The 21,813-nt window shown below is 38.2% G+C and overlaps 2 protein-coding genes across 2 annotated transcripts in view; one reads left to right on the top strand and one right to left on the bottom strand.

The window, feature by feature from the left end:
- Positions 1–3,903: 3,903 nt before the first annotated feature.
- Positions 3,904–9,448, top strand: LOC114049471 (homeobox protein MIXL1-like). The gene is made up of 2 exons (XM_027870711.1): positions 3,904–4,332; positions 8,631–9,448. The coding sequence occupies exons 1-2, from the start codon at positions 3,904–3,906 to the stop codon at positions 8,934–8,936; spliced, it is 735 nt and encodes a 244-aa protein (XP_027726512.1). The 3' UTR covers positions 8,937–9,448.
- A 3,442-nt stretch (positions 9,449–12,890) lies between these two features.
- Positions 12,891–21,813, bottom strand: part of LOC114049827 (protein lin-9 homolog) — a 75,870-nt gene continuing 66,947 nt past the window's right edge. Inside the window, exons 11-15 of the mRNA XM_027871246.1 lie at positions 21,096–21,176; positions 16,494–16,619; positions 15,075–15,254; positions 14,835–14,932; positions 12,891–14,318 (exon numbers count right to left, since the gene is read on the bottom strand). Coding sequence (XP_027727047.1) covers positions 14,213–14,318; positions 14,835–14,932; positions 15,075–15,254; positions 16,494–16,619; positions 21,096–21,176 — 591 coding nt within the window. The 3' untranslated portion in view covers positions 12,891–14,212. The remainder of the gene's footprint in view (positions 14,319–14,834; positions 14,933–15,074; positions 15,255–16,493; positions 16,620–21,095; positions 21,177–21,813) is intronic.

The following is a 21,813-nucleotide window of genomic DNA, read 5'->3' as shown; positions in this document are numbered from 1 at the left end:
TTGTTTGTTTTTTTGGGGAGGAGAGGGAGTCATTTTTTAGAAATTGTCTTTCACTTCCACAGAAAGGGTGGTTTTTGTAACCTGGTGGGTAGGCCTTGACTTTACTCACAAGTACCGAAGGATCAAAGAGGCAAACACCTGGGCAGCTGAGAAAGTGGAAGCAGGGCTATTGACTTCCTCGGTTGTTCTTTCCTGGGTTTCTCTTCAATAAACACCTAAAGTTGCAAGATTGGGTCTTAGGACGGGAGGAGAGCCTGCCTTGAAAAACAAAGCCAGATCTGGGGAAGAGAGTATTTAGCACTTTAAAAGGAAACTCTGGGCTTGGTGCTGTTATTTGGCTAAAATGGTAACAGGAACTTTGAATAGAAATTATAAATGGGTTAAAACTACAGTGACCCAGGTCAATCTAACCCCACAGCACTTAGGACCTTTTTTTTGGGGGGGGGGGAGAGCAGGAAGGGGCTTGCTTTATAACCCCCATCCTTAGCACCATGTCTGGTACACAGTAGGAGCTTAATAGAAGCTAGCTGCTTATCTCTGAATGACTCATCTTAGTTATATGTCTGCTAAGGTAGCTGTCATTGACTTATGTCTTACATACTGTATTTGTGCTTACCTATTATATGGGAACATTCTCCAAGGACTGTCTTCTATGTCTCCTTAAACTTCCACCCCTACCTAAAACAGTGCCTCGTGCAGCAAATGTTATGGAATAACAGATGACTTGCAAAATAATGAAAATATGACTCCTCACTTCCTGGGAAGATTTGTGGTAAGGTCTTGCCAGAATGCCTGTTTACTCCTCTGAATTTACCTCTCTATTCTTAGATCACCTCTTCAGGGACGAAAACAACTGTTAGGGTTCACTTTTTAAACGCCATATTAAACTGGCACCAAAATTTTTTCTTGTAAGAAAAATTATTACAGGCATTATTTGGAGAGGAAGGGGAAGTCAGTAGGAATTTCTATTTGACAGGTGGGTAAAAGAGATGCTAAAGAGTTACCATGTAAAAAAAAAAAAGTTAACGTGCTAACTTTAATCATCTCTAACACTTGTGGAAAAATTGCTTACTATTTTATTAGTGCCTTTATATAAAAGAGATGGGTCTGGGAGCCTGAAGTTAGAAACCAAGCATTTATTAAAGGCTTACTATATGCCAGGCACTATGATAAGCCAGCAGAATAGTTTTCAATTGGATCAAAAGCAAATTTGCTTGCATGGAAGAATTTTTACTATTCCATGGTCTCCTGATTCATGACCTTGAGAATTACCCCCACTGGCAAAGACAAATGACCAGGCAACTGACTCCCACCTAGACCAAAAACACATGGTTCAACGTTTTTTCTTTTTAAAAGAAATATCTATTTATATTTAAAATATCTGCTCTTTTTATAGCACTTTAAAGGTTACATGGGGCTGTCTGTGCACTTTTTCATTTTAGCTTCACAATTCTGGTGCAGCTTCTATAAGTTGCTTCCATTTCACAGATGAGAAAACTGAGTATTCTTCAGGTTAAGTGACTTGAGCACAATCACATAGCTGTTGTCAGAGGAGCATATGAACCTCATTCTTCCTGGTTTTCACTGCACTTATCCTTCTTAATTCCAGTGCCTTCCCTCTGTTAATTATTTCTGATTTTTCCTGTATGTAGCTTGTTTTGTACATATTTGTTTGCATGCTGTCTCCACTGTTAATTATAAGGGCAGGGACTATCTTTTGCATCCCCAATGCTTAGAGCAGTGCTTGGCACTTAATGAATGTTGACTGATTGATTGATTTCTACTGCTTCCGTCTCCCCATCTACAAAAGGAGGACAATAATACTTTCACAGTCTACCTCAAAGCACGGTTGTGAGGAAAGGATAACCAAAGCAGTCTAGAAATGTGAATCATCCTTGTTATGGTCTTTTTTCAAAGGGGAAAACTGAGGCACTAAAGGCTTGAAGCTTGTACACTGGATGAAAATGACCTTCCAAACGAAGGCTGGGAAGATGTCCATGCTAACCTGGTCACCAGTTCTGGCCCACTGAAGCTACACTTGTGCAAAGTGAGAATAGTTTCCTCTACTTCTGCAGTGTTTTCTTCTCAACAGCTCTGAGACAGATAATACTGTCATCATCTCCATTTTATAAATGAGGAAATTGAGGTTGATTGATTTGAACGGGATCAGTGATCACATTGGTATAGTTTGAGAAGACTCCTACCCAGGAAGGCTGGAACTTTTTTACTTTGAGAGAGTTGCCTAGAGCACTGAGAAGTTAAATACTTATTATTTAGAGGCAGAACCTGAATCCACAAGTCCCTGAAATACTACATTATTATGAGTGTGACAGACATTAACAAACCTGGACATTTCCTTATGCAGAGAACAGAAAAAGGACTGCATATAAAACTACGAATCTCCCCTATGTACCGCTTGTGCTTTTTCTTGTTTATTTCAAATTTAACATGGCAGTTACAAGTCTGCCTTGCTTGCCTGTGTCCCCTTCTGATCAGTTCTCAGGCAAATTCTAAAAATGTGGTTCTTAAGGATGGAAGAGCATCACCAGTAATGCTTTCAGGTGCCCTTCAGTGGTCCCCAAATCATAGGATACCTATTCTACCCATGTGGTTGAGGCTCAGAACTACACCCTGCCACTGTCCCCAGAATTTCTGTACAATAGACAATTAAAAAGAAAATGAAAAATGTCGAGGAGTCATTAAGGGTCATTCCTTTAAATAGATGGATTCTCCCTGTGGCCTGCAGAGCAGGGGTTTTTAACCTGGAATCTGTGACCTAAAAAAGAAAAAAAAATTTATAATTATTTCAATACAATTGGTTTCCTTTGTAAGCATTAAAAACATTGTTCTGAGAACAGTTCCATAGCCTTCACCAGACTTGCCAAAGCAGTCCAAAACACACCAAAAAAGGTTAAGAATCCCAGCTTAAGGAATGTAGTATGATTTAACATGTGAGGACCTGGGACTATAAGAGCCTGTATTTCTTCTCTCACTGTAGACCAGAACCAGAGCAGGTCATCTGGCTTCTGAGAATCTCAGTTTTCTCACAGATGAACTGCAAGGCTGCCTCAGTGCCACAGATGTCCTGGGTATTGCTTCCATTAAAATCTGGCTTTATTGCATCTTTTCAGAAGAAAGTGCTACAGAAGCCATCACTACTGCTAAACTGTGAGAGTCCATCCTCAGGAGGACACTAACTCCTGGGAGAGCACCCAGCTAGGGTGTCTTTTACCCAGAGACATGCTTTCCCAAGCTCTGTTTCTCACATACTGGATGGACCCTCTGGTCTGTGGCTGTTCTGTTTCAGGATGTCAGCTTCCCAGAGATGAGGAGCTAGACTGTTTGACCAACCCAGTGTTTGGTCTCGCACCTTAGCAGGGTACCTTTGACGGTGACTGGTGGGAGAGGATAGGTCACGGAGTGTCCTGGGAAAATAGTGGCAAGTCTTCTCTCTCCTAGGCTCTTTTTTCTTGAGTGGACCGTGGGAACCCACGGGGAGAGGAATCCCCAGACTTCAGCCATTCCTTGTGTCTGCTGACCTCCGTGGGCCACTTTGGGCCCCAGAGTCAAAAGTTAAGCTTTAGAGTTAGGGATGTGGATTGGCCAGGCAGGGACTGGGGGAGGTGAAGGAAGGAACTGTCCACAGTGGGAGGCTGGGGGACCCAAGTTCACGCCTCCCCCTACAGCCCTCCCTGGACTTGCAGACCAAGCCCCGCCTACGGAAGCGATTATCACCCATCGGCGTCTAGCGGGGCCGGGGGTCAGGGGGCCCTGGCTTTCCCACCCCGGCCTTTGATCTTCCCTCTCCTGACCCTTCCCGCCCCGCCTTTCAGCCCTGGGAACTGTATAATAGTGGAGGGGTGCCCCAGTAACTAGCAGGATGACCACCCCGTCTGCATCGCGATGGCAACAGCGGCGCCCAACCAGCTCCAGTTTGGGGAGAGCCCCCAGTATCCCGCTTACCTGCCCAGCTTTCCTGGGAGTGCTTACCTCCCTCCCCCAAGCCCCGGGGGCGCCCCCTGCCAGCCGCCCCCCTTGGGCTCCGGCCCAGACCTGCGACCGTCGGCGGCGGCAGCCTACGAGGGGTACCCCGGCCCTGGGTCCGGGCCAGCTTCATTGCTTCCCGTCAGCCTGGCGCCTGCAGCGCCGCAGCTCAAGGGTCAGCCAGCCCCGTCCGGGTCTGGGTCGGGGTCGCAGCGCAGGAAGAGAACGTCCTTCAGTCCCGAGCAGCTGCAGCTGCTGGAATTGGTGTTTCGACGGACCATGTACCCGGACATCACCTTGCGGGAACGCCTGGCCACCCTCACCAGGCTTCCTGAGTCCAGGATCCAGGTGATAATGCGCCCGAAGAAGCAAGAGAGGGATAGGGCAGGGAGGGTGGAGAGAACAGGGCACTTAGGGAAAGGGAGAGGGTGCCACCACCTCCGGGAAGCCTTCGCTTCCCTCCACCCCCACCAAGCCAAAGTTACCTGTCCTCCCTCAAACTCCTCCTCGCACGTTTCTCTCCTGTATCCTAATTATTTCTGGATATATCTATTCCTCTCTCTCTCTTAGAGTGTAGACATCTTGAAAGCAGGACCCGTTTTTTTTTTGAAGGGTGGGGGAAAGGAAGAAGTTGTTTCAAACCGATGATTTCTTCAGCGTGCGGGTGCAAATCAGGGACCCACCTGTAACTTCCTAGGGTCATAGATAAAGCGCTGGAAAGGACTTCTGAAGCTATTTAGACCAACCTCGTTTTACACATGAAGAAACTGAGGCCCACTGAAGTGACTTGCTCTGTGTCACTGAGATAGTAAGCGTCAGAAGTATCAAGTCGCCAAGGGTAGGAAGTGCACCACTTTTGGAGTTATCTGTATCCCCAGGGCCTGGCCCAGGTGCCTGGCGTTATTTTCATAAATCCTTGTTGATTGAGGAGGCAGAGAGAGGTCAGATTCACTATGCTGGACTGCCTCTCACACCTTAATGCTTGTTGAACTGAACTGAGTTGTATTTAAACCACTTATATCAATCAGCAGGCCTTCAGTTGCTTGTTTTATGTTTACCACTGATCTAAGAGCTTGGGGTGAGGGTCAGGGTTTTAGTCATGTTAGAAGAGTCTCTAAGAAGGTTTCTCTCAGAGGGATCCGTACCTTTGTTAATAATACTAGAAGGACCAGGCCCCAAGAAATTTGCTTGGTCCTTGGAAGTATTCTTAAATTGATACTTCTTTAAGGTAGGGAAAAGAGAGGCCCAGGATAAGAGAGACCAGAATTTTCTAGTAGCTGCTCCCGGTCCCCTGTGATCAATCAAATAAGCACTAAAGGAGGGCCCACACTGCCAGGCTTTGGGGATAAAAAGCCAAAAGACGAAACAGTCTCTGCCCTCAGGGAGTTTGTGGTGCAGATAGGAAATGCCTATAGAACTATAGTATACATGCAGATTTATACAAAATAGATAAAAAGTGATTTTAAAGAGAAGGATCAGAAAGAACCTCAGGTAAGGTGAAATCTGAGCCGAGCTATGAAGGAAATCAGGGATGTTGAGAGACAGGTGAGGAAGGAGTGCAAAGACATGAACATTAAAGATGGGAGTCTGCCATTTGGAGGGGAGAATAAGGGGAAAGGGAACAGGCATTTATACAGCCCTTACTATTTGCCAGGCATTTTGACAAATATTATCTCATTTGATCCCCATGACCCTGCAGGGTAGGTGTTATTATGATCCCCATTTTACAGCTGAGGAAACGGAGGCAGACAGCAGTTAAGTGACTTTGCCCAGGGTCACACAGCTAGTGACTGTGTGAGGCTGGATTTGAACTTGTATCTTCCTGACTCCAGGGCCAATACTACTATCTGCTATGCCTCCCGAAATCTCCATTGCCCCCTAATTGAGAAATAAAAGGCCAATTTGTCTGTATACATTCAGTGTGTGTGAAGGGGAGCAATGTGCATTCTGACTGGAAAGGTGGGTTGGGACTTCTTCTGAGTGACACACCTGTTAAAAGCTGAGAAGGAAAAAGGTGGGGAAAATGCCGGGGAGAGACCTCTCATTGTTGGGAACTGAATGCATGGTTCTTGTTCTTCACAATGTAATGATTTGGTGTAAATTCCAGGGCTTTGGGAGAGATTTCCAGGCTAGGGCCATATGCAGAATTTTGTATTAGTAAGTTCTAGTAGTGGGAAAGGGTGAGAGTGGCGGGGGGGGGGGGGGGGGGGGGGGGGGGGGGGGCAAAAGGGGGGGGGGGGGGGGGGGGGGGGCGGCACATACAAATGTATGTAAGAATGGGGCATAGGATACTTTTGGTTAGTTCCTGGGATATCTCAAATGGGAAAGTGCTCAGTGAGGGATGGTGGAAAAATCACTTTAATTCACCTGGAATCAAGAGACTGGGTAGGTGACCACAGGCAAATCACTTAATGTCAATTGATCAATTGTCTTTTTAAGCACTTACCAGGTGCCGTGCTGAAAACAAAACAATCTCTATTTGTAATGAACTTATATTCTAATGGGGGAGAAAACAAGTATATATTTTTAAAAGCATAAATATAAATTTAATAAATACATATACACATTTTATTAGGCTAATAAATATATAAAATATACATAGCAGAAATAGAGAATCAAATTAGATAACATATGGACAGTGCTTTGCAAACCTTAAGGTGCTATATAAATGCTATTATCAAGTATAAATTTATAAATTTAATACATATATTATGTATAATGCTCTCTGAGCCTTAGCTTCCTCATTTGTAAAATAAGAAAAATAACATTTACATTATCTCCCTTACAGAATTATTGTATGACAAGTACCTTAGAGCACTATAGAAATGTGAGCTAATTCATAAAATGGCCCTTTGTGATTAGGGCCTTATTCCTGGCCTATCGTATTTTTTCTCAGTTAATTCAATTCAATTGAACAAATATTTCTACTATGTCTAATTTTTCTATTTACCTGTCTGAAATAACTAAGAGCTCAAGATGAAGTAGATTCAATTTAACAAATATTTTCCAGCATCTACATGTGCTATGGATCGCCCTAGTTAATGGGGTTACAAAGATAAAAATGTTCCTGTCCTTAAAGTGTTTACTTAGTGGATGGTTTTGTTTTTTATTTTTGAGGAGGGGTGGGAGCTTGGGGAATGTGCATGCCAATGAATTCTTGCCATGGTGGACACCTTCAGATGCCCAATATTTCCATTAAAGGAATATTTATTAACCGTCTAGTAAGTATAAAGAACACATTGTGAGTCGGTTGAGAGAAAAAGGTGGACCTGACACACTGTGTTTTCAAAGTTGTTGGAAGGACCTCACCTAATGGGGGAGACAGCATTCTAGATGAAACTTTAAAGGAGTGAAGGGAATCCACTTAAAGTAAGGAGGAAAACTAATGCACAGAGAGGACTGGAGAAAGATAGATTACAGTAGGATAAGAATGGGGAATATGATGGAAAGAAAATAAATAGTAAGTTTTGGTTGGAATATGGGGTATGTGTGTGGGGTGAGGGTGAGAAAACTGTATGAAGTAAGGTTGGAAGAGATGTTGGATAAAGCTGGATCATGAAGGGTTTTGAGTGCCAGGCTGAATTTATACTTAATTTGGTAGGCAATTGGGGATCAATAGAGGTTTTTGAGTGATAGGACTAGAAATGTACATTAGGAAGATTTACTGGGGCATCAACGACGTAAAAGATGGATTGGATCAGGAATAGGCTGGAGGCAAGACAGCTAGTTAAGAGAGGACAGAGATGAGATGAAATCCTGAATGCTAAGTAAGGGTACTTAACGGTAGGAGTGAAAAGGTAGGGAAGATATGTTAGGAAGCAGGATCCAGAAGCTAAGGCCTGACCACTTTAAATGGATATGGGGAGTAAGGAAGAAGCCAAAGAGGGCTGAAGTTGTGAACCCATGTGATTGATCACAGTTGACATCAATACAAATAGTAAATGGAAGAGGAGGAGGAGGGGGAGGAGCAAGAGCAGGAGAAGGAGGAAGAGAAGCAGGAAGAAGAGAAGGGACAAGTTTGGGGGAAGGTGATTAGTTGTTTTTTTATGCATCAAGTTTAAGGTGCTGAATGGACCACTAGGGGGGGAATTTCCAACACGATCCAGTTGTAACTGGAGTTCTGGACAAAGTTTAAGAATGGAGATAATAGTTTTGGGGGTCATCTGCATAGCAGTGATAATTGAACCATGGGAAGAACTTCTATCTCCAAAAGAGAAATGATAAAAAGGGCAAATAAGAAGACAGCCTAGGCCAAATTTATTGTTTTTGTTTTAATGCTAATGGTATGTTTATTGTATTTTTATAGAGCTCTGTAAAAAAGCTTGTGGGGAAAAGTTTTATGTTATCTTTAAAGCATCTGCTGAAAAACATGGCATACTTTTACCTCTTCAAGAGTACTTTTTGCATAAATGATCTCACTTCATGCTCAGAATATCTCCATAAGATACAGAAGTACTTATCTGGAAGTTGGACAAAGTGAAGCATAAGAGAGTTAAGTGACATTTCAAATAAGCTGATGGGTGCCCAGCTCTTTCTATTAAATCACAGGGCTTTGTATTGAATTTAATCATTTATTGAGTTATGATCATCCCACAATGGTAGTAAAAACTTAGATCAAATGCAAATTTCTCCTCATGTTCTCCTAGGTCTGGTTCCAGAACAGACGTGCCAAATCCCGTCGGCAGAGAGGAAAGTCCTATAATCCCTCAGCAGGACCAGAGCTTTTTCTCAACCACCCTCCTCTTGGAACCGAAGGGGAGCATTTGGTTCCCCTGCTGCCTCTTGAGGTAGATGTGAACTGCCTGCCTGATCCAAGCAGGGGTGGAGTTGGGCTCTCTGGCCCCGACAGCCAAGGACAGAGTTTTGGAACCTTTTCCCCTGTATCTGAAAACACTGGTTCAAAGCTGGACTTATGGGAGGAACACATCTTATCGACCTTCAGCAACTCTTGACCAAGATCACAGGAAAATCTTGGCCAATGATTTTGGACAGGTACAATGGACTATAACCTTGGATCAAGAGACCTATCAAAAGTTTCATCTCTTCTTTCTAGCCTACACCTTAAGGCCACGGTTCATTTTTCTTAGTTCTTAGTTCAAATTAATGCTCTTAGTTCTCCATCTCATTTGTCTGGGCCCTCTTCTCAACTATTAATTCTTAGTCATGTCTTTGTGTTTTTCTATACTTTAAGACTTCATTTACTCAACCTTTACAAACCAAACTTGCATATCCCAGGCACATCCTTTCTTCTCCTTGCCAAATCTATACTTTTATCTGTTTATACAATATTTCCAATTGGCTCTCTGGAGTTCATTGACTTCTCCTCAAAATAAGTCTTGTTTCATTTGTAGTGAAGCAAAGTAGATAAAAGTGCTGGATTTTAAAAGTCAGCAAAGTCTGGTTTCAAATCCCACCTTTGATAAATAGTCACAATGAGGGTAATAATACCTAGGACTACCTACCTCACAGGGATGTTGTGAGGGTCTAATAAGATCACATATGTAAAGTGCTATGTAAACTTAACATGCTGTTATAAGGATCAGTTAGTATTATTATTGATTTAGCTTCTCCATTGCCATCACTAGCATTCAATCTTACTGTCCCTCAAACTCTCAGTGTCTCTCATCTTTGTATATCACTCCTCCTGGACTATCTGCAAATCTTGCTATTTTCTGGATTTAGTCCCTCCTCTCTCTATTCATAATCACAGCCCTGGTCCAGGCTGAAATCCCCTGGTGCCCTGACCACCTCCTTGCCTCTGGCTTTTCTACTGTTATCTTAATTTGTGTCACTCTGGGCTGCTAAGTCTAAAAAAAAGATAAAGTAAGTGGCTGCCTTGGGTGCACCATGTAGGGCCATCACAATTAGGGACACCTGTTAATAATTTTTAAAAAATATATACACATTTTAAAGGTCAGAAAATTCCACTCCACACAGGTAAAAGCCCTAAAGCAGCTGAAGGACAATACATAGGGAGCCCAATTTTCAAATCTTACCTAGAATCCACAGTAAAGAGTGCCTTATCCCAGCTATGACATTACTTTTTAGAGATATATGGTAGTTCCTACCAAATTAAAGCCTTTGTGGTTTTTCTGTCCTACATGATACAAACAAATATGCTTCCTGCCCCCTATCCACAACCTATCTCCTTAAACTATAGCTATTGTTGAGATACGATTCTTCTCAATGGAGAAACAAAATCACTTTCTCAAAATATGAGTCAAGAATGACCTTCAAACGCTTCTGACATCCTATTTTGCTTCAGCCACCTCAGCACTATCCTTAGCACTTGTGAATATGGATTGTACTTTTGCAGAACTTTGGTTAGGTTACATAATTTGAAAGCTAATGTTTTTTATGCCACAGCACTTAATACAGTGCTTTGCACACAGTGGATACTCAATAAATGCAGATGATGACAAGAAACTTTGATATACACAGCTGTCGGCATGGGGGACGGAGGGTAGACAGACTGGGATGGGGATGACGCCATTAGTATTAACTAACGTAACACAGATTAGTAGTTTGGGGAGTAGCTTTGTTTAAAAGAAAAAAAAAAAGGCATTTCTCCTTTCAAGAAAGCCTCCATAAAGCTATTTTTTTTTAGGTTTGTTCCTCCCAAATTAATAACTACTGATATAAGTATAGCACTGTTTATGAACCAGAAACCCAACTGTGTTTATTTTTGAGTTTCTAAAACCCCAAGAATTTAACAAAGTAAACTTTTAAAATCTAACTTATGTCAGTTTGCCTGTAACCCATGTTTTGAATTATAACCATAAGAAGCCATAGAAAGGAACTAGACACACTTGTCATAGTGGTTCCAGGAAAGTGTGGGAAGACTCTGAAACCACTGTTAACGTTTAGGAAGAAATGCTACAAATTTTAGAGTCAGAGTTAGAAGGGACCCCAGAGTTCGCTCAGTTCAAGCCTCACAGCTGAGGCATAAATTCTCTATACAATATATAATATAAATTATTTATTATTCTTTCTCTGCTAGAAGACCTCTATAACATTATACGGTAGACTACTATATTTTGTTTTGTTTGGTTTTTTGCTAGTAAGTGTCAAGTGTCTGAGGCCAGATTTGAACTCAGGCCCTCCTGACTCCAGGACCAGTACTCTATCCACTCTATCACCTAGCTGCCCCTCTTGACTTTATTTTTCCTTAAAACTGTAATAAATTCACATCCTTACAGCCTCTTCCGATTGGCTCTAGAACTGGTATCTGGGTCCAAGCAGAATGACTGACTTTAGTCTTCTATGTGATAAGCTTTCTTACCTGAAGACAACTATCATGTTTACTCCAATTCTTTCATTTAAGGCATCCCCCTTTAACTCATATTGAGGTCTGAGACCTGCCGCCCCAAAGCATCCAGATTACACATCCCAAAATGTGGGATTTCTTTCAGTTTATCAATGTCTTTCCTCAAAGTTGGGCACAGGATTGGAGAGGCTAGTCTAGGTGTGATCTGACCCAAGCAGATCACATTTGGCTATCATCTCCCTCATTCTGTACACTGGGCTTATGTTAACATTCATTCATACTTAGCTTAAAGTTCACCAAAACCTCTTGGTCTTTATCATATCAACTGCTTTCTAGTGATATCTGGGCAGAACCCCAATGCAAGATTTTACATCCATTCCTGTTATGTTTCATCTTGCATACAGCCAAGTGTACCTGATTCTCATGCAAATGAAGGTTTTATTCAAACATTTTGCTGTTGAAATCCAATAATCAAATGCAGTATAAAATGGATAGCACTCTAGGGCAGTTCGGATATGATGACAATGCTTTGAGTTTAGCATCAAATTCAGAGTTCTGAAACATTTAACTAAAATTGACTTCAAGTCCATGTTTAATATGAAATGACACATTTTTCTGCAATTCCAACTTACTTGGCCAGTATTAGTACTGGGTGTGACTATAAAATTAAAATGATGACTAAACAAAAACAATAAAAAATTTATCCATCCAAAAGTAGTCATCTTTGACTTAGTAAGAAGGAGGTTTGTTTGGGTATTTATTGGGGCTAAGTTATCTGTTGTATCAAAATTATCAATAAATTTCTCACCATTTTTTAAATGAGTATACTCTCAAAGGCTGTCATTGCTCAAAACATTCTTCAAACTCCCTTTGGAATCATCTATAGAGCCTATAGAATATTCTTTTGAAAATCTTCAATGGTGGCACATCTTCCTCTTTTGAAAGGGAATTTGGTTTTAGTAAAAAGAAAAAAGCCATTTGGAGTAGGTGAATACAGATGATCAAACTGGCTAATATTCTTTTGAGTTAAACTAAAATGTGACCCTAAAATAATGGATGTTTTTATTTCCTCTGTGTGGCTAATTGACTTTAAAGACAGTTCTAAAAGAGAGTTCTAAAAACACATGGAACAATGATAGCATTACTGGAATCCAACAAGTAGCTTCTCAATGTAACTATGCTGACGGGGACAACACTCTTGAATAGATATGTATTGGTATGTTTGTTAAAAACAGCTTCATTATTTTGAAGATAGGGAAGAACTGCCCTCTTCTAATTTAACCACATATTCAATTGTGCTTAGAGAGTTCTAGGAAGACTTTAAAAAGTACATGGCCAGTCTCAGGCTATGTACCAGGGCAATAACTCAGTTGTTTCTATTGTAAAATATAACACACAGAATCTTATTCACCAACATGTGAAAAATAACTAGCCACAACCAACACTATTAAAGGGCATTAAATTCTTACTTCCAAATGACTTGGATTAATTTTATGGTTTCTCCCCAAAATACTGATTTACTGTTAATGCACAATTTCAAACCTTTTCTATGTCAGGGAATAGTTCTGTTTATTAAATAAGATTTTTAGAAAAATACCAACTTTTATAGGTAAATTTATTTATAATTACAAATGTCATTGAGAATAAAAGATTTATGGATTTCTTAATTAACTGAATAGTTTAGCTAAATATATACTCTGCCCTAAAGTTTTGCAGTGGCACCATACCAACAAGGAATACAGAAGCATTTTTTTTAAACTATACAAAATTTTCAAATTGAAAATAACCTTGTTTAAATTTTCTTTATACATTAACATACAAAAAGTCTCATTTTATGAGACATCTAAAGGAATCAAAACCACTTCTACAACTATTTCCTAAATTCCAAATCTGGAAAAAAATTATTACACTGAAACTTTACAATACCCTATATTAAACAAAAAGAAAATCCAAATACATACTTTTTACAAGATTAACATTCCAGAATAGCCTAGGAAAGTTTTTCCTTTTTTAAAACTTTTTTCCCTCTATGTTTCATAGCACTGGTTATTTTTGTTTTCTTTATAAAAGTCTTTATATAAGTTGTATACTATTAGATTATAACCAGTTATCTAAATTTAAAAGTTGTGCAAACAAACAAAAATATGAAAATAGTGTGTTACCAGTCATTCTTATAAATTCCAAAACAAAAGCACCTTTTGCCCTGAACTGAAGGGAAAAAACATGCCAAATCCGCTTGTTGGGACTTGGCATTCTGCAGTACGCTTTTTCTGCTCCTTCATTTTCCTTCAACAGACAAAAGACAAAAGGCTTCTTTCATAAATTATGATAAATTAACACATTTCAAAAGCTATTAACTGATCTATAGAACTACACCACACTCTCAAGCATACATCATGTCCAATTTTATAGTCCATCTTTTCCATCCATATTCCAGTGGCATCCTTAAAACTAGGAATTCACACACCTCATTTGATCATCTTTTGAAGACCGAAATATGGCAACCAACTAGAACAACTAAAGTTGTAGTTTTCTAGATGAAGCAATTGCCATCCATTTAGCCACTGATTTGCACCAAGATCCTTTCTTCTCATTTTTCCACTGTGAGCTGTCTGCATGAGTTGTGTTACATTCGTTCATATTTTAAAAATGGTTTATATAGTCTTTGTTGAAGTTATATTAAAATATATTCAGATATTTTCAGTTTAAAACAATACTTGCTAATAAACATATGTAACTTAAGCAAAGCTCTTGTACTTGTAAAATAAACAATAAAATAAATATAATGCTGGTCAGTAATGCTGGTTTATGAAGCAGCACGGTATTTTTAAAATGCCTTTTCTGGGAGAGTCTTTCTTCTCATTTACCAGCAGATAGGTTATTTGGTGTTGAAAGCCTGTATAATGAAGCAAGATTTTCCAAAACTATGTCTCGTTCATTTGGAATAATTAAACTTTCTTTTCAGTCTCTGTTGGTGTTATTAGCTGCAAAGGCATGTAAGTTTCCCATCTGACTCAGGCCACTCTGAATATGTGCAACATGGATCTCAACATTATTCTGAAAACAACTAATGAAAGGAAAAAAAAAACATAGTTAACTAACCATATTTCAGAATTCAAAGGAATATGTTGGAAAAAAAAAAAGTAAAAAGTCAGAAAAGTTACTTAGGAGTTGGCCAAGAGAATGAGTTGACATGAGGGAAAAATAAATTCCCTCCCATTAACACATTATCTACAATTATACTGAAGCAATACTTCAATATAAGGATACTACTACTATGTATACTTTATAAGCTAATCAACTTTATAAAGTAATACTTCAATATATATTTTTTAAAAGCAGATCAAGTAGGATGGAATACTCGTTACCTGTAACTCAGTGAGAACTTTGCGTAAAAGAAAACAGTATGAAGTTCCTATTCTGTCAATGAAAAGCTATTTTAAATTTATTTAAAGGATATTACAGTATAAAAAAATTTAGAACCATGCATGCATATTATTTTCAATAAATAAGTATAAAGAAATGTCATGATAGCTTAATATCAGAATAAATCTAAAATAAGATTGAAGTAAAAGTTAATTACCTGATATTGGAAGCATCTATTGAACTCTTAATGTCATTTAGTGAATCAGTAAGTGATTTGAATTCAAAGGAATTCAGGTCACCTCCTTCTGCTAGACACTAAAAGAAAGGGAAATTTCAAACTTAACTATAGCTTATTTGCTAAAATATAAAACTTATTAAAAATATAATCGACTAATAATCTAGCAATAAAAATTAAAATTATTCTTAGCATGAAATGAAAAATTTCCCAGTGATTTACCTTGATCTGTAATAATATCGCTGTAAGTCTAGAAATCAGTTCAGTAAGGTTTTCATTTTCAACACAGGGTTGTCCTGTGGATGCATTTGCATGTCTAACAATTTCCTGTGCTTCTTCTTCACACCTGCGTCTCATATCTGTTGGCTGGTCTGCAGGTTGGAGTCCTTGGTCTGGAGCAAGCTGAAGGAAAAAAAAAATTGTTCATTTACAAGTCCTTAATATTTCCTACATTTCTTTTTTTTCCATCTTCAATTATAGTTACATTTTTTTTAAAGTTGATAGACAGATATGGAAAAGGAAAAATATCTAGAGACCATGTTATCTTCAACTATGATCACAATAGCCCTCTAAGAAATGCTTTAAAAAATACATTCTTCATAAACTGTCTTTGGACCATTCAAAAATACAACACAAAATTACATATTCATGAGTAAAAACTTCCAAATACATATAAGTTCTATTATAATGTCATTTTGTCTATATTCTAGAGTAATGGTATCAAACTCAAATAGAAATGGGGCCACTAATTCATACTTAAGAATCCCTTTGGGCCCATATTGACTCAGTTTTAAAATGTAGTTGTTATTTATGCTTTATTGTATTTTTATTTATTTTGTTAAATAGTTACCAATTACATTTTAAATTGGTTCAGGTCACATGTAGGCAGGCAGCATGTCTGACACTTCTCTTCTAGAGAACCATTTTAGAATTTCTAGGAGAAATAATTATTTGCTAGGATAGGAAGGATTCTTTCGTACTGAGATTAAGTCAGCACATGGGAAAAAAATGAAGGATAATGATGTATAATGGAATGAGCCTTTAATGTACCTACTATAGGATCTGGGGAACTATAATTCTTTCCCTTCATACAGTTTGAGTGAGCTGGTAAGACTATCTACAGTTGGGATGTGTCTGCAAAAATACTGATTTAAGAAATCAATCAGCTTAACAGAAGTAATTTCCTTCAAAAGCTAAAACACCTAGTTTCCAGAAGTTCAAAGGTAAGAGCATCCTAAATTGACCTCAATTACTGAGTAGCATAAAGTGACAAAGGCAACCAAAAAAATTTAGTCTTGAATTGTCCTCATATTGCAATCATATATATATATATATATATATGTATACACACACACATACACACAATGAACAATTTTCAGAGTAACCCTGTACTAAATATATTAGAAGAACAAGAAAACAAAGTCAGTTATTATAAGTAAGTGCCACTTGCATACATATCGATTTTGAAAAGACACTGGGGAATTACACAGAAAATCTAAATCATGTTCTTGCCCTTAAAAAAACTTATAAACTAACATTATTATTTCAAAATGCAGAGATAACATGAGTGATGGAGGGAAAAAAAAAAAAACCAACTTGAAGTCGTTACCGCCCCCCTGGGTAAACACAGGAGGAAAGTACCTCATAACAGTATTGCTGAACTTTATGTAAAACTTTGTTTAGGTCCTTGTTCAGCTGTTCAAGATCTAGAACAATAGTTGCATATCTCCTCTGAAATTCAATGTTGATAGGCATAGAATAAGATTTCTGTGAAGAAAAAAAGTTTTATTTTTAGAAAACTCCCTACTAAAGGAATAATGCAATCTTAAATAAAAGGAGAGAAAAATTCAGCTTGTATTTTGCTACTTTCCTAACAAAACCGAGATGACTAAAAAAAGCATTTTCAAAAATTAACTATGAAGGATATCACATTTGTATGTATTCAGTCACAGGTTTACATAAAGCTTGAAGTAAAACAAATCTAATAAAGAACTTAAGTTTTCTCCCTTGGATTTAAAACCTGAAAAAAAAAATTAAAAACCATATTTGCTGACTAACATTCTTTTCCCCTTACTTTCAGTTTCTTATTATATACATCCCCTGCCTGACTTTCAGGCCTCTGCCCACCCTTCTCACACACATCTTCCAAAGCACTTGTATTCCCCCAATGCTAGGTTTCCATTTAAAAGCACGGCTAGAAGAAATTTCCAATAACACTGGGATGAACTGTTTATTTATATGCCCAAGCCACCCCTGCCATTGTTATTACATTGAAAGGGGGAAGAAAGGGAAGTCAGGGGAGAAAAAGGAGCTGGCATCATATTGGCTTGAATAAGGTGATTTCCCATACATGCAGTTACCCCTGACCCTTTACTTCCCTTCATTTGAACCCCTCATGCTCTCCTTTGTTTTCCCCAATATTGCTTTTATCTCTTTAGATGCTTCTTCAATAATTCCCATCACAACTATATTTTCTTCCATCAGTCTGCATCTGTTTATGTTTATTGTTCCCATCTTTACTCATAATGCTATTTTTGGTCCAATAGCAGTGCTTTCTGTGTTATTTTACCAGCTCCTAAATCCTAATAATTGTGTTATTAAGCTACCAGATTATCAAACAGATGGTTCATGGACATTAGAAAGAATGTGGTGATTGGGAGAAGGCAAACATGACTTCACTAAGAATGAATCTTATTTTTGCAAAATAACCCGATTTCCTTTTTTCATTGGTAGATCAAGTGAATTTTTTATCTTGACATCAGCAAGCCCCTTATTTCTTATAATATCTTTGTGGATAACAGGATGAAATGTGGGCTGGATGACAGGATGGTTATGTGGATTCAGAACTGAGGTAACTCGAGCCCCAAACAGGGCTGACTACAGATTAATGGCTTTGTAGGGAGGTCTGTAGTGCAGTGTCATATGACTGTCCTTTCCTATTCAACAATTCTATCAATGATTTGGATGAAGACATAGAAGGGATATTCATCAAATCTTCAAAGTGTGGAGAGAGTTAATATGACAGATGACAGAATCAAGATTCAGAATGGTCGACAGGCTGGAACAAACCAACACGATGAAATTAAACAGGGGTAAATATAGGACAGGTGACCATTAAGTAATGAGACTCATTTTTAAACAAACATACCAGAACTTATATATTCAAATGAGTGCTGTCCCCTTCAAAGTAGTTACCTTGGGAGGCTTTATACTTTTTCCAACGATGCTGCCATTGTTCAAAACACTTTTGGAATTCCTCTTTTGAAATTGCCTTCAGAGTTTGCAGCACGTTCTTTTGAAAATCTTCAATGATGGCAAATCTTTGTCCTTTGAGGGTGGATTTGAGTTTTGGGAAAAATCATTCAGAGTCAAGTCTGATGAATAAGGTGGGTAATACCATTTTTGTTCACAAACGAGGTGTCATTATAAAGTAATGAGACTGATTTTCTTGTGTGGCTCTTAATAAACTGGCTCTGAAGGCAAACATCTCCAAGTCCTGCATTTTAGGTTCAACCAATCAACTATACAAATACAGGATGGGAAAGACCTGGCTTGGCAGCAGTTTATGTGAAAAAGATCTGCGGTTTTAAATTGACCATAAGCTTAAAATGAGCCAAAAGTGTGATAAGGCTTTTAAGAAAGCTAGTGCAATCTTAGGTTGCATGAATGAAGCATCCAGATCACAGGAAGTAATAGTCCCACTGTACTTTCTGTTGAGTAGATTATACCTGGAATACTGTCCTCAATTCTGGATGTCACATTTTAAGAAAGACATTAACAAACTATAGCCTAACAAGTACAATGAGAGAGGGCCTAGAAACCATGCTATACATAAGCAACAGTTCAAAGAATCAGGGAAATTTGTTCTGAAGAAAAGACTAAAGGGAGACAGAATAGCTGTTTTTAAACATTAAAGGATTGTCACATAGAGGATGGAGTAGATTTGTTCTGTGTTGCTCCCTCCAGAAAGCAGAACTAGGACCAGTGGGGAAGGTGGGGGAGAAGGAAGTCATAAGGAGGCAGATTTTGGTTCAACCTTAAGAAAGAACTTTCTAATAACTAGAGCTATCAAACAAAAGAATGAGGGTAATAACTGCATTGTTAAATACTATGTTATTCATCATTGGAAACATACTATAGAGGCTGGATCTGTCATGAATACTGCAGAAAGATTTCTCCATAGATAAGAGGAAGAACAAATGATCTCAAATATCCCTTCAGAGTCTATGATTCTGACCTCTGTCCTGCCAATCTATTTGCCTTCTAATGAAGACTACATTTATTCTGGAAGTACAGCAGTCAGACAAAGAAGTCTGAACTTGTGCCTTCTAATTTCCCTTTCAGTACAGAAGGAGTGATACCTGTATCCCTTCTAGGCACACAGTGGTCATGACATCACCTAGACTGCCTCCAGAATAGACAGAGCTTCCACTCAAAGCAAAAGACCAGCTGAGAGCTCCAACAACCCAGTTCAATGTCCTCTCTGGAGTCCTCATGACCGAGGCACACTGCCACCAAAGACGTCTACTTGGGTAAAACTGACAGATGAAACATGGACTTAACAACACAAGGACTGAGGAGCCTGGGAAAGAAGTCAGAGAGTTCTGCCAGCAAATTTAAAGTTGTATTATAAAGATGGGTAGATGAAGAACAGTTGGGAAGAAATTTGATTCTGATAGGGATTATTAGAGACATCTAAAAGAGTATTGGGGAAAACATAGGAGAGAAGTAAATGTTTATTTTAAGATGATGGATACTTAAACATCTATAGATTCTGATAAAAAGACTATGAAATGGAAGGTCACCTTATATTCAGGCCTGTATAATAGGTATGCCAACCTTTTTCAGTTCACAATATACTTTGACCTATACAGTAGCTGGAGGCAATGTAGTGTGAACAATGCTAGAGTAGAAGTCAGGAGACCCAAGTTCTAGATTCTGCTTTGATACTGACCAGCTGTATAATTGTGGGCAAGTTGGCTTATCTTTCTTGAACTATTTTTCATCTGTGAAATGAAAGTGTTGGACTACATCAGGGGTTCTCAATCATTTTTTTTTGTCACAGATACTGCTCTCTCCTCGCTCCCCAGTCATCTGGTGAAGCCCTTGGGCTCCTTCTCAGAATAATGTTTGTAAATACATAAAATAAAATACATAGAATTACAAAAGAAACCAATCACATTGAAATAATTACCAAGATATTGGGGAAAAAAAAGTTACCAGACCCCAGGTTAAGAAATCCTAGGCTAGGTGATCCTTAGCACCCCTTTCAGCTCTAAAATTACATGAATGTATGAATAAGAGTTCCAGCATTCTTTTTCAAAGGATCAAATTTAGAGCTGGAAGGACTCTTAGATGTCATAGGTCTAACCCCCTCATCTTACAGATGAGGAAACTGAAGCCCAGGGAGGGGAAGTGATTTGCCCAAGATCATACAGATAGCATCAGAGATGTGAACCCTGGCCCTCTGGTTTCAGAGCCCAAGGTTCTTTCCACTGTACCATACTGCCTCCCCCTTGATATGAGCCACTGTTCCACCATCTGCCTCCTCATGATTCCCACTGCATTATATACATACATGTAAACACTTGATAAAAGTAAAATGTTGCTGCAGTTTCCCTTTTTCTTTACATAAAAAAATTTTGAATATCAGTTATCTCTCACCATGTAAAAATTTGGATAAAAAACTTGAATTTATAAAATCAATAAAATAGAGAATAAATTTTATATTACGTGAAGATTCTAAAATAGTTATTTCCCTGCCTTATCAATTCTAAAGGAAAAAGTTATTTTTTGCGTTTTGTTTTGTTTAAACCTCTGTAGCTAACCATTTCAAAACGGGAAACTAACTTCCCTTCTTGCTGTTGTTCTATGCAGATGAAGCAGCATCAACTAAAGTAAATGTGTGACCAGCTTCTTGACACTGTGACTGAAGTGAGCCAGACTTAGAGCTCTCAATGACATGGAAACAAATATCCAGGTACCAATATTACATCATTTTCCAATAATTCCCATTTAAATATAAAATCAGTAAGGAAATGGGTTTAAGTTCTAGAATTTCATCTTATGGTAAATCTGTCCAAAACATACCTGCTGCATTTTGTAAGGTATTTATGTTAAAACAAGGACTCATGAAATATATTTATTTCAACATTTTCTTAAATAAAGCTTAAAAAAATCCTTGTAAATAGCAAAGTTCAATATTTAAAATTCAAACAAGGAAAAAAATTGAAATGTCCTTACCAATTTTTCTGCTTCTGTGTTCATTTCCCTTAATTTCTTGATATGCTCTTTCTTAATCATAAGAATTTTTGATAATCTAGTCTATGGACAAAAAAAGAAAAATATTTTGGAAATAAAATATATATTGAAAGTAATACTAAAATGAAATGTCTTTTGTTTGTTTTACAAAAGGCCTGATAAGACATAAATTTTAAAAGACATCAGATTTCCAACTTTTCACTCTGTAATTTTAAACAGTGGATTTTGGTAGTTCTCAACAAAAGACACAAAGACATAAGTTATCTGATTTTTTCTACAGGTTTTTTTTTTCACATTGAGATGAAATTATATTTAGAAAATTAAGCTAATCCTAGCTAAATGGCTAATATCTCACTATTGGCTGATGTCAGAATATGTTAAAGATTGTGAGCCTAAGTATCACATAAGAATAGAATAGTGACATTTTGATCTTCACCATTCAAAGGGATATACCAAAAACTTTAGTTCTTTTTACACAGGCATCTTTCATTTTAAGTCATCCCATATACCTGTTGATAATTAGAATAGACCCTCTTTTAAAAACAGGCTCTCTAATGTTACAAATTGCATGAACTTTTAAATGACTACTGACTCTTGTAAAGACAGGTAATTAACCACTGATTTTTATGCTACATCACTTGTGTTTTAGTTAACAGAATATTTCAGCTACAAATGTGGATTGTAGTCTTTCCATGAGAAT

Source organism: Vombatus ursinus, unplaced genomic scaffold (genome assembly GCF_900497805.2).
Source record: "Vombatus ursinus unplaced genomic scaffold, bare-nosed wombat genome assembly UNPS02014798.1, whole genome shotgun sequence".
Taxonomy (NCBI): Eukaryota; Metazoa; Chordata; class Mammalia; order Diprotodontia; family Vombatidae; genus Vombatus; species Vombatus ursinus.
Note: the sequence above shows the minus strand (reverse complement) of the source record. Positions and strands in the feature narration are given on the sequence as shown.